Source organism: Trichoplusia ni, chromosome 23 (genome assembly GCF_003590095.1).
Source record: "Trichoplusia ni isolate ovarian cell line Hi5 chromosome 23, tn1, whole genome shotgun sequence".
Taxonomy (NCBI): domain Eukaryota; kingdom Metazoa; phylum Arthropoda; class Insecta; order Lepidoptera; family Noctuidae; genus Trichoplusia; species Trichoplusia ni.
Window position 1 is genome coordinate 626,180 of NC_039500.1, and position 14,248 is coordinate 640,427.

The 14,248-nt window shown below is 35.3% G+C and overlaps 1 protein-coding gene across 2 annotated transcripts in view; it reads left to right on the forward strand.

Moving 5' to 3' along the window:
- The window catches only part of LOC113504751, a 186,362-nt gene that overhangs the window by 62,681 nt on the left and 109,433 nt on the right, over positions 1–14,248 (forward strand). For both annotated transcript variants that reach the window (XM_026887180.1, XM_026887181.1), the window contains exon 2: positions 8,100–8,149. In XM_026887180.1, the coding sequence (XP_026742981.1) occupies positions 8,132–8,149 (18 nt within the window). In that variant the 5' untranslated portion in view covers positions 8,100–8,131. The remainder of the gene's footprint in view (positions 1–8,099; positions 8,150–14,248) is intronic.

The window sequence follows — 14,248 nt, forward strand, 5'->3', positions numbered from 1 at the left end:
GTGTTTCTAAAAAACTACGAATTGCATCATAATATTGAATAAAAACTGCATTTAATTTTTTTCAAATCTTATAAATACCTATTTTTTTATCATGAACGTTCTCCAATGTTCTAGTCATTGGATACATGAACTGGGCTGCTTTTGTAAGACGACTAAAAAATCACGGTGTATAAACAACTAATTCTCGTTCATCTTTTTTTTTTAATTTTAAATTTTCATTTCATATTTACTAACTAAAAGAAGTCAAACGCATAAAGTGATGATTTTAGAGCAAGAAAATAAAAACTGGATGTTCAAGATGTGTAATTTGCTTTATTACAATTAATTTAGCGCACACAACGGTGTTCACAGTATTGAAGTGTAATAGACAAAGAGAGTGGGAAAAGGAAATACACCACAGACTATAAAATATGATTGCGTTCACAAATCTCTAACACTCCCCACAGAACGCAATCCCATTTTAGTTATACAATATAAATGTTTCTCAAAAGTGGTTCCTTTAGTTAAGTTATCAGCCACCATATCACAACTGTTAACAAACAAAAATTTTATTTTACATTTAACAATATTCTCTCTAATAAAATGCCACCGAATGTCTATGTGCTTAGTTCTTGGTTTGTAACAATCTGTTGAAGCCAGCTTGATAGCACTTTGATTGTCACAGTATATAAGAAGCGCTCCATCGTCGCCTTGGCCAAGCTCTGCTTGCAGCTGCTGCAGCCACAAAGCTTCCTGGGTAGCCGACGCCATTGCCATATACTCAGCCTCGGCAGTAGAAAGTGCTACTGTCTGTTGTTTACATGAATTCCATGATATAGATGCATTCTGAAACAGAAAAGTATAACCCGTGCATGATCTTCTATCCAGTGAGTCGTTAGCCCAGTCAGCATCGCAGTATCCTGTTATACTATGAGACTCTTCCCTTTTATAGCACATCTTTAGGTCCTTTGTGCCTGGAGATATCGCATAACTCGCTTTACTCCAAGCCAGTGTTGATGTCCTGGATTGTTGCAGAATTGACTTAGTTTACTCACAGCAAAGGTAATATCAGGCCTGGAAACATGTGCAAGGTATATTAGACATCCTACCGCCTCTCTGTATGGAATATCAATATCCCTGTCTTCAGATTTTCTTTTCGAATTTTTCATTTACTTCAATGGGAGTACGGACTGGTTTACATTCAGACATGCCAAAACGTTCCAGCATCATGTTAATGTACTTCTCTTGATCTAACAATATCACACCTGCTTTTTCGATTCCTGCTTATACTCATACCGATGCACTGTTTCACGTCTCCTAAGTCTTTCATACTAAATTCTGCTTTCAATTTTTCTTCAATTTCTTTTCTAGTTATAGTAGAACTGGTGAATATTAAGAAATCATCTACCCAGACTGCAATGAATATCATTGTTGAATGATTCACCAAGTAATACAGACAAGGATCAATCTTTGATCTAGTCAATCCAATATTAAGTAGTGCAGAATTCAGCTTAATATTCCATTGTCTGCTAGCCTGCTTAAGTCCGTAAATAGATTTATGAAGGAAGCATACCTGGTTATTTTTCCTGTAGTTTTCGGGTTGTGACATATAAATCTCAGCGTCTATGTCACCCTGTAAAAATGCACTTACAGCATCCATCTGTGATATTTCCAGATCATACTTTGCAGCTAGGCTATCAAGTACCGTATAGATGTATATCTTACCACTGGTGCATATACCTCTTCATAATCACAACCTTTCTTCTGAGCATACCCTTTGATGACCAATCTTGCCTTAAAACGTATGACTTCTCCTTTCTCATTAGTTTTAGTTTTAAATACCCATTTTGCAGGGCAATGCCCTTTTATCTGATGGTAAGTCAACCAATGACCAGGTTTTATTATGGAGTAAAGAATCATATTCTTCCTGCATGGCCTTCTTCCACTGGTCAGCATGGGAAGATGAAAGAGCCTCCTCCAATGTCTTTGGATCATTTAAATTAAATATAGGACAAAAATAACTCACATCAGGCTCATCTTCTTCTCTGTAGTCGACATTTCGCCGTGGACGTAGATTTATATTACGTGTAGGTGTCTCCAACTCAATCGATTCATCTGGTAAATAGGTTGAATCATTATTGTCGCCAGACTGGTACTCATCATCAGAAGACTCAGGTAGGTTTTCTTCTATCTCCTCTTTGCAGGTCTCCTCAGGTAGCTGTACTGCTGTTGGACTCTGTTAGACACACAAGGTAGGTAAATGTTATTATTATTTCCTTCCATACCTTCTAGGAACACCACATCTCTACTTTTAATTATTTTATTTGTGCTAGGATCAGTACGCGGTATCCTTTGGTGGATTCGCAATAACCAACAAATATTAATTTTCTAGACTTAGGATCCCATTTTTGACGTCGTTCTTTAGGTATTTGTACCATAACTTCAGAGCCAAAAATTCTCAAATTAGACAAGTTTGGTTTCCTACCACTCCATAATTCTATTGGGGTTTTACCATCAAGTGATTTTGTTGGAGATCGGTTAATCACATAGGCTGCTGTTGCTATCGCCTCAGCCCAATATTGTTTTGACAAATTGGCATCAAACAACATACACTTTGCTCTTTCCACTAGTGACCGGTTCATGCGCTCAGCTAGTCCATTTTGCTGCGGAGTATACGGAGTGCTAGTCTGATGTTCGATACCATGTTTGCGCAAGAAACCTTCAAAATCAGTACTGACATATTCTTTACCGTTGTCTGAACGAATAGATTTAATCTTTCTGTCAAGTTCATTCTCTACCTTACTCTTGAAATCTTTAAAAACATCAAGCACACTCGATTTGTTTTTCAATAAATATACATACACTTTTCTAGTGTAATCATCTATGAAAGTAGCAAAATATTTCATACCTCCGAGTGATACTTGTTCCATGGGTCCACAGAGATCGCTGTGGACAAGCTGTAGGGGCTCCGATGCTCTCGTACCTTTATTGTTGAAGGGCAGTCTGGATTGTTTTCCCGTGATACAAGTGGTGCAGGTGATCGAGCCTCTACTTTTGTCAGGGAAAGGATTGACACCCTCTGCACACTCTGGTAACTTGTTAACATCTGTAAAATTCAGGTGGCCCATCCTTCTGTGCCACAAAACAACATCATTTAGGTTATTAGAACATGTAAGGTTGCAATATACTTCTCGGTGTGTGTCTAATTGGTATAAATTATTCACTAATGTTGCTGAACACAAGAGTTTATTATTATATCATAGATATCACAGCCTTTGTCTCTAAAAGTTACTTTACAACCATTTTTCACCATGGCACTGACAGACAACAAATTAGCTGCAAGTTTAGGTATGTATAGCACTTGCCTTACCTGAATTTTACTCCCTTCATCACCTTGCATCAATAAATTTACCTTCCCATACTTTAACAGGTAACGGTGTCTTACTGGCAACTGTTATTGATGGTATCGGTGAACTTGTGACATCATACATAGATTGACAATTATTTGTCATGTGCATTGAAGCACCTGAGTCCACATACCATAAATCAGGATGCATTAACTGTGAAGAAGCTGAAATGCTGCAATAAAACCTTTCTCCTTGCTTTCTTCTTTAATTTTACTTTCCAAATTCTTCTTATTCACATTGCTATAGCATTCTTTGCAATATGGCCATGTTTATTGCACTTATAACATCTGGGCCTTTGTTGAACTTCGATATATTGTTAACATGGCTCACACCTTTTTCCTTGTGAAGAACGCTGAGCTCTCTGAGCATTGTACTTCCTGCAGGAGTTTTGTTTTAATGGCGTCTGCGCTGATCTTAATTCCGGAGCTCTCTAATCCATAATCATAGGCTTATACGTCTCAGGTAAGCTGCCAACATCAGCGTTCCGAGCCATTCATCATCAATATTGAACTTAATATTTCTAAGCTTGTGTGCACTCGACATTATCTTGTTAACGTAGTCATCAACATTTCTTGAAGAATCCAAAGTAGTTGTTATGAGGTCTCTCAGCAAAGCTACCCTCCTGTACAACCCGCTATCGTCAAAAGCTTTCTCCAAATTTTCCCAGACATCTTTACATGTAATAGCGTTTTGTACATGTACATAATTGATTGGATCTAATAACAAGATTAGCTTTGACTTAGCCTTTGTTTCCTTCTTTGCATCTGAGTTTGTTCCAGTGACGCAGCACCACAATTCTTCCAGCTCGAAATATGCCTGTACAGCGAATTTCCAACTAGCATAATTGTCTCTTCCGACAAGTCTATCGATGTGGAAAGGATTGTGTCCGGGATTCGACATGATTGCTGTAGCCGGTATTTTTCACGCGGCAAACTTCTAACCTCAAAAACGGACAGCCCAAAATACTTTCACGGAACAAAACTAATAACTTTATTTTCTTGCTTGGTAACCACGCTCTGCTACCATGATGATTTTAGAGCAAGAAAATAAAAACTGGATGTTCAAGATGTGTAATTTGCTTTATTACAATTAATTTAGCGCACACAACGGTGTTCACAGTATTGAAGTGTAATAGACAAGAGAGAGTGGGAAAAGGAAATACACCACAGACTATAAAATATGATTGCGTTCACAAATCTCTAACATAAAGACACCCTGACTTGGAAGAAGCGTTTGTAATTCACACTGAAGATTGAACCTGCAACACTTTGCGTATACTGTGTTTCGCGTGGTGACCTCTGCCAAGTCAACATTACAAGTTTTATCACTAAGTACTTTAGAAAAACTTTACCTAAAGGATATACCTAGCCCTCAACTCCTGATTATAGTTCCGTAAGTAGTCAGGCGAACGTGCAAAATACGAGTTACTAGTCATCGATTTTTATCTTTAGCCTATTTTTACGGAATCATAACTATCGCAGGTCCAATACTGATTTGAACCGCTACTAAATATGTCGCTCTCAAAATCCATGTCAAATTTGCAGCCTTGGTTTTAAGTCGACTCTACAACTACAAAGTATTTAAAACAAAAGACGTTTCACATCTAAAATTCTTCCTGTAATATCTTATTTCCTTTATTTGTATTAAGACTTAACAAACATAAACAAACATCTCCATCAAGAACAACTAAACTACGCATCTGTCAGCACAGGTCGACTCAATTAAGCTTGGCTGTTTCCTTAAAAGCCACTTCAGAGGGCTTCCTACAATACTCCTACATCTCGTCTATATTATCCCGTATTATGAGAAACGTCTGGACCTTTGAGTTTGTTTCGGAGTCACTTTTCAAAGCTATTCCGTTAATAAAGGGAATTGCTACGAATGTTTAAAGACGTCCTTCTTAAATAGCACCTCGTTTTAGATCTATTTTAATTATTGTAGAGTTTTGGAGAGGGTTTAAAATGTAGTGGTAGCGCTACATTTTTGAAACTGGTTCATAGTTATTAAAAATAGGTTAAGGCCATATAGGTTTTTAGAAATAAATATTATTAGATCCACAAAAAAAGATTTTTTGACCAAACTCGGATTACTTAAAGCGACTGTCCATTTTGAGCCCCAAAAATTTTGATGAGTCAAAAATATTTTTCTCTAACTGGTTTACTAACTTATTTATTGTGAATAACACTTTAAAATTAATTGTAATCAGTACTATATTTTACTCTACATTTTATTTATTATCTATTTACCGACCCTAGACATTTTTTCCCATTCATATTTTGTTTTAGAGTCACATTAACTTAATTTATAGTCGACGCACGTTCGTATGTGCACGCAGCTTTAGAACAGGCGTATTTCACACTGCTAATATTCAGTTAATGTTTGATATATTTAAATATAAGTGCAAAGCTTATAGAGATGTTTACTCAACACTATAAATAAGATTCCGTTATATCTTGACAAGTTCTGAGGAAAATGCAATAAATGATATCTGGAACATAGAGATACATGCCGAGTATTAATCACGACACTTGCTTTAATATTTTCGAGTATCCCAGAATGTTTGATGTCATATTTTATTCTCTTATAGTTTAATTTAGTTCTATTGCAGGGCTGACCCCTAGTAAGAAAAAAATATTCTATTATATACAACGAGTTCTAAGAGACCTCGCTTATATTTCCAAAATAGCTTATTTGTAAGGAAATAAAAAACTGTTTCCAAGAAAAAAAACCAATTTCGAAAACTACTATTCCACAACTTTTACACAGCGCCATCTAGGTTCAAACTAAGAATTTGGTGTTATGATACTGAACAATTGAAAAACATACTTATATAATATTTTTAGTATACACAGATACTGGTATCTATTTTTTTGTTTGAGAAGGTACCTGTCCACATACGGCAGAAAACTAAACTTTAATTTACTATTTCGTTTAATTGGATTGCACTGTCAGTAATATGCTTCTAATTACTATAATGGGATCTGTTAATAACTATACATTACATTATGACAAACTGCCAATGTTTAATATTGGAAGTTAAATGATGCAAGTAACGGTACGGTAATTGAGTGAATCCAAACGCCGATTCAAATCTCGTGATTGACAAGTGAACAATTGACGTTTTCGGAACAACAAGTTTTTTGAGAAATTGAGACGGGAAAATGTTAAAATTTATCTGCTACGAGTATATTTCTTTGTGAATTGTAGAGTTGTCATTAGCTAATAATTTTATTTACCAATAATAATTAAATTTAATATTATTAATTTAAATCCGCAACCTGAATATAGACGTTTCGTCTTTTGATCTCATGACATCGGGATATCATCAATTGGTCGTTAAAGTTGTCCCATGAAACCATTCCCAAAACGCCCGTCTGCTAATACCATGAAGTTTTATTTATCTCCGCACGTGCACATTGTGCTCGGAATGTCCGTCTGATTCAATTTTATTAATGGACTTGGAAGCTTGCCCCACTGACTCCGAACGCGACCATTCTATTTGTCGCGAGACGAACATCTTACGTCGCCGGATGAGTGATTTCATAACTTATGCTATCGTGTTTAGGTGTATATTTGTATGACACGAGTAATGTTTGTCGTAGGGCTGTGACGTGAACAAAACTTTTAGAATGTGCGGAAAATTTTAATTGAGTCATTAGTGGGTTTGTTTTCGGACTGTTTTTTTGTCTAGGCAAATTTTGTCTAACATTTAATCTCTACTAGACTGTTTATTTTGAGAACGAAAATAGAATATTTCAATTAAATTTGGCCTCAGGTTTTCATTTGCTTTAAAATTTAATAAAAACCAAAGCTTCAATAACTTCCAACCAGATTTAGATAGCCTAATAACCAGTCTATAAGATAATTTTAACTCTAAATCAGTTTGAATTTTTTTATTTGATAATCAAACACAGTACAAATACCGAATGACCAAGCATTTTCGTACAACAAGTAAAACACTTTACATCAAAGACTAAATGGTCGTAACTCATGATTGAGAAGGTACCAGCCCTAGGCATGAAGCGTCTCGCTCGAGACAGCATTGAGTCACATCTCACGGTGTCAACAAGGCCGCGCTGACTTAGGCGTTTACGATATTGCTTTTAGGTTAATTTACTTTATGATCACTTAATGTTTTCACATTCGATACTGGTCATGCGAAATTTACAACCAGCTACATAAACATACGTACGGCTACACAATTAGGAGTAATATGCCATGCCCCATGTGTTGCCCAGAGTTGTTGTCCAAAATTTCCATTTCATGCCATATTTTATGGCTGATATGTTTATGAATCGTCACGTTTAGTGTTTCCTTTGTTTATGCTATTCGTGGTGTCGTAAATACTAGAGTTAATGCACTAATCATGTGTTCGTAATACTTGTTCTTTGGAAACTGGGCACTTATTTGTGCGTCACCTTGTGGTTGAGACTAAATATATTTGTCAAAATTACGAGATACGTAATTATTTCTGCGTTCTCTATTGTGTTATTTAAAGTTACAGTCGACATTAGATATTATTATACAATATATTTTTTCCTGAGAAATATATGCATGGCAGTAATACCGGTTTGTATCATGTCAAACTGTAGGGAGCAGAGTTTTTTTGATGCGATGAAAGAACTACGAATATGTAAAATAAGTAATCTAAAATCTATTAAAACATATTGATTTCTTAGACATAAAATAATAATTTCCTATCATTTGTTTCAGAATGAGTTGGTAGCCGACGACGCCCATGTACTATGGCAGCGGTGAATTCGGTAAGATACAGCCCCGAGCCTATTTACTTCACAAACAACGTTTGTCATCTATACGCACGAACATACATATCTATACGTACATCATATACGTGACGTTGGCGGCTAGGAATAAACATGTATTGTAGGCGTCAACGAACTGCGCTTTAGGCCTTGGATTTTATTGGGTTTGTTTAAATAGACTCAAAACTAATATAACTAAAAATCTTAAAGTAAATGTCATTGCTAGATGGTAATTTTTAGTTTAATTTTGGACTTCATTAGAATAAGATAAGGGGTCTCGATTACCTCTTAAATTGAAATTGAGGCAGTCAAAAAATCTTACTAATAGTAATAGGCATATATTTTTTGCAAACTTTAAACACTTTCTGTTTTTTTACTATCATAGGTACCCACCTACCGCAGACTACTGAGAGTGGAAAGAAATCGGTCACAAAAGTAGGTTTCCGAGGCACGTGAACCTTTTTACACATAATATTTAACCAGAAACACGCCACATATTACACAATGCATTATTAGAAGAAAACCAACAAAATTCTGCGAAAAAAGCATTTATTTAAAAAAAATATATAGATGAAATACTAAATTCTATCAGTTTGAAATTTGAACGCTGAAACCAAAATTTCAACAGCATAAATCATGATCCAGTTTCGCCATAATATACACCAGTTTATATTTGTAATTAATATCTCTTATTGCAATTGCTTTATTACAAACTTCAAAACCAATTCAATAAAACCACATCGAATCGAAAGCGAAACAATATTACAGTGTTTATGGCAGTAACAAAACCACCAATTCTAATCAACATAGCTTCGAAAATTCATTATTCGGTCATTGAAATACATGAATTAATAAACCCATGCTGAACATTGGACAGATATCCACATTGAATACAAACACTAGAGCTTTGATATTGCTCTCGAAAATCATTTTCGTGTTGCCTTCCTCGCTGGCTTCGAATTATTATTGTAAAATTCAGTGTTATTACGAGTGTACTGTAGTCGGCTCATTAACAAGGTTCAATCCGTCGTGAATCTGTACCATTATACACTTCACTAATTGGCAACTCTACTTCAGGGCCCATCGTCCCTGTGATAAATTCTCGACGGAATCTTTACAACAGGAAGTATTTCTGACAAAATTGAGACGTGTTTTCTGTTCATGTTCTATCAATTTATTTTTAATTTAATTTGCGATGATTTAATTGCTTTAAATAGTTCGAAGCGGTTTACACGGCTTTAAATAGATTATGATGACAGCGGAGCGTGATAAATTAATTCCTTTGAGTGAGTTATGGTTAAAAACCGTGTTTTTTATGAAATTAAGGAGATATTTTTTGGCAAGCGAGATGGATAGCGTGAAAATGTGATATAAATTTTGGAAGATTAATGTATTAAAATTTAATTTTAAATAGACGAGGATAAAATACACCAATATTTATTGATTTCTACATTATAATACAATAATCTGGATAGTTAATGATTAAATCTAGCCAAAGTAATTTATTTCAAATATATCTTTATTTCAGAACTTTAGAAGCAATTATATATTCTGTTTAGTATGATATTCCTAGGGAGAAAATAAGACAATATTTTCAATAAGCTACAGTCAATAGAAGATAGCATAATAGTCTGCTATCTAGACTAATCTAAAACGGTTTCTGCGTTTCTCTGACTCACCAAAAGAGTATCCTTCAGTTTAATTACATACTTATTCATTAGAATCAGACCAACTCTCATTAAAGCGTACACGTGGCGACGCTCGGCATAATTCTTAGTTTTCCTTCTCAATTAATTAGCAAATATATAACCCAGTCTAATTACTTTCGAGACTAGATGATAGCGCGGCTGGCGTTCATAATTTTACGTCTAAATATTATGAGAACAATTATAGTAAATGATTATCTAGTATTAATGGATACATATTAAGATGAGGAGCTTAATCTTGTCATATAAGTGTTGAATAAAATTAAATGCTGTCCCCCGCGGCATCCCCAAATGCCGCGTAAATTGTAACTAGCGCAAAGGGTTTGGACATTCTCTTTTGTTTGAATAGAAAACTTCAAACGCATGGACATGACTTTTCCTTGTCATTTCTATACATTCGAGAAATATGACATTAGCGCCTAGAGGAATGTAACATATCCACAGCCCCATTGTAATCGCCGTAAAATGATATGTTGTCTCTATCAATTTTAACCAAAAAGTAGAGACACAAAAATGTCTACAAATGCCTCAAAATCAAGTTACGTTTGCGTTTCCTCAAGCTATTAACCTTCAAATAAAGCTAAAGACTTATTTTCCCAAGTCTTATCGATACCCAGCCTTTACTGCCCTACCGATCGCACACTACCCTCTGTTTTATCTGTAATTTTTTCCCGCCATAAGGCCTCGTTTAGAGCTTAACAGCTGGCGATTGAGGTATATAACTGCGAGTTGGCTCATCACTGCTCTCTCCCAGGTATAACGGGCCCAGATAAAGTAGACCTCTATAGCGTATTTTTCGAAGAGTTTACGAGGTCATGTTAGACTGGTTAGGTATAATGGCCGCCGTCCGACGTTCTGCCATGGACGCCTTCCAAATCGCATCGCATTTGAATAGCAACTGCAGTTCGGCGATAGTCGTTTAACGACTTTTATCGATCTATATCTAAATTTCTTTAGTGCTGCCAGCGTTTATATTTCTGAATGTGAAAAACTATGAACTTTATCGTTGCTAAAACTTTACGAAGATCTTTTACAATGTAAGAGTTTCAGTAAAAACACGAAGTAAAAGTTTTAGTCACAAATTGGTAAAAAAAAAATTTCATACATTCATTATTCCATTGAAATTTGGTTTGAGTAACAAAAGACACACTACAATTTAAACTATGTAACACTCATCAACAAAAGATTAAAAATCATTACGTATACTATATAAAGTTCCACAACTTCGCTTAAGACAGTAAAAACAATTGCCGTTGCATGTCGCGTCTTCAATCCCGAACGCCACAACTTTCATTTCACAAAAGCGCAATAAAAGTTAGTGTAATGACGTCATAAAACATTTACAGACGTTTATGAAGCTACTTAACAAAACATTTGATTGCTTGAGGTTGTTTCATTTGTCTTTACGTTTTCATGTGAACATGGCTCGTTAAATACAATAATTACTTAAGTTAGTCTCGTGGGTTACAAATTACATTATAATGGCATAATGGCATATACCTACATATATAAGAATAATACGCGCTTGATATTTATGAACAGAAACTGAATTTAAAGAGTTATGTTCTCATATAAAAAGCAAGATTGAATTCCGGAAAATTGTAAAATGGCTTCTGATATGAAATTTCGTTAATATAGTCCTTATGGAAAATTTATTAATTCCAGAACCAATCGCTGATCTCGACTGGTCATTGTAAGATATTAACTATCTATAACATGCAGACTATCACAATTAAGCAGACTACCACTGCTTGACTGCTAAACATGATCTGCTAGAACACCGAATTTTCTCGGCAAACATTGCAATCAAAATCAAATAAAGTTCTAAAAATATAAAAAAAAACACTAAAATACCACTCTGGAGCGCTATAAATTAGTTGTAATAGATTTTAGACACGCTTTCAGAGTGTGGCGCTCGTAAATCTCTTAGTTTCCATTGTCAATCCGAGTCCTTGCTATAAAGACATCACTCGCACGCACAACCACTTCTGAGACTTTAGTACTGGATTACCGCTGTCGGCTTAATCCGTCTTTTGTCGTTAACCTCCTTGCAAGGCCATGGTGTGAACCTCGGAGTATGATTACGCTGTAGAATACGAATATATTTGCGTGGAAAATAAGGGAAAGTGACATTTTATCGTAGGTTTTTTTTGGCGATTCGCACACTTGGTGAAATAATTATTAAAATTATTAAAATTTAATTAATTCTAATTTTATTAAATCTCTTTTAAACATTTACTGTTTATAGAGCTGCCATCTTACTTAGGTTCCACTGTCTGTCTATGCGCCCGGCATAAGCTACCAGGCTTTATGCTTACAGATAGTATACTCCTGTTGATGTTATATTATAACAACAAAAACTTATAATTAAAATCGAGGTTAAGAAACTTTGTTAAGGACATACATTTTTTGGGAGACAAAAAAAATTGTCAATTGTCAAATGTTTAGGACATTTGACATTATTACTCGCCTTGGTCCGAAACATCTATATCCGTCTAGGTAATTTAAAGGCTTTAAAACAAGAACAAACCATTTCTTTTTCTGACCCGCATCTCGAAGTAAGCTTTCAAAAACCATTTTCCTTTCATGGATTCATGCGTAATACACAACTCTATTTGTATATTTTCGTAAAAAATATTTATAGACATGTAATCTGAATCGTGAGTTATTTCATCGTTACCGAACGTTTGAGCCGATGATGTGTTCAACATATTACGGACCATTTAATTTTATCGAATGCAATGTACAGATTGTTATGAATCAGCTGGGAGTCAATATGGCGGCCAGATGGAACTCGTACGGCGGGTGTCAGTTCCATTTATTTTTTACTCGCTTGTATGTTTTCGTGTTTGATTTATGCTGGCCTTAGTGTCAAAGGGGCAGCATGAACAAGATGCCTCGGATTTCTTTTGACGTATTACTTCAGTGTACAGCGGACGTGTCTGCGAATGATATGGCAGGAATGTTATGATGGACATAAAAGTTGAAATTCGATTTTTATTTCAGTTCCGTTCTTAGAAGATGATGATAGCTGTACGGCGGCGTGGCGGAACAATTTATAGCTGATTATTCATAGCAATGAAATTATTCTTAGCTTTGTTTGATACGCGTATAAACAACGCTCCAATATACAGTAGTACGACGGCTGAAAACGACTTGTTTTACAATTGTACTCATCGTTTCTACAAAACATTAAAAAGTGCATTAACTAAACAAAGTAAATTGAATTATAAAATACTTTGCGACAGCACAGACCTAAAGCCGTTGTTTTTAAAAAAACAACAGCGACACTGGAAACAACTAATGAAATACACTGAAACAAGGGCAAAAAATATCGCTTTGACTGTATCTTCAAGCAAGAACTTTGTTTATCCTTTCGCAAGGGGAAGGAAAAAAACTGTACTCTAGATAATGTTTTACAACTTATCAGTTAAATCAAACAACGTTCCGCCATTTAAAAGGCATAAAAAGGGAAAAAGGGGCCAAGTTGGCTACTTACTCGGAGTTTTCGCCGGCGCGGATCGAACGGGATTAGGCTAATGAGCATCGGATTTTCCGTTCATAAAATATACAAGACATGTCCAGAACTTGATATTGGCAAATATTTAATGAAAACAAAATGAAGGTTTTACGTTACTGCTCTGTTTAAATATTTTCTGCACTTGTATTTAAGGTTACTTGAAAAAGTTTAGGCTTGTGATTCATTGAAAGGTTTAAGTTTACAGTAATGAGTTACTGGAAATACAGGGGCATTGATGTGATCTGTCACTTAAGCAAAGTTGAGAAATTGAAGTAGAATGTTTGTTGGACTTGAATTTATAAGTTTACCTTATGGAAGGCCCATTTTTTTGAGTTTTCCTTTCGACACATTCGTATATATTTAGTTTATTGACAACTGAAGTAAAGAATTCGGTTGTTATGTCGCGGGAGGCTCCACAAATATAAAAGTCACATATACCAAAACACACAGACTTAGATTTCAGTTGGAACACTAAAATTTTGCGGAAACACAGCTACTTCTGGTGACAAAAGGGCTCATATTTAATCCCGATTAAGAAAAGTCTGACTAACAATACCTATTACGATTAAAAGTCTATAACAAAAGATGTTACTCTCCAAAGACGAATTTTATTTTTGCCGGAACTCTTGGCCGCTATATTTTAATGCATTCACTAACGCACTGCGGACGCATTATTAAGTGTTTAGTGGTAGTTCGCACGACGTCTCGTCTCGAAATAACACTGTCGTGTGTAACAACCCATTCTGGGGGAAATATAGCTTAACCCTCGTAATAAAATAAAAGTGAAAGATAACCGGCGGTCCGTATTGTGGTGATAATATAGTTTTATTGAATGGAAGTGTAATGAGCTATGGCTTGTAGGTTTGGTTTTGT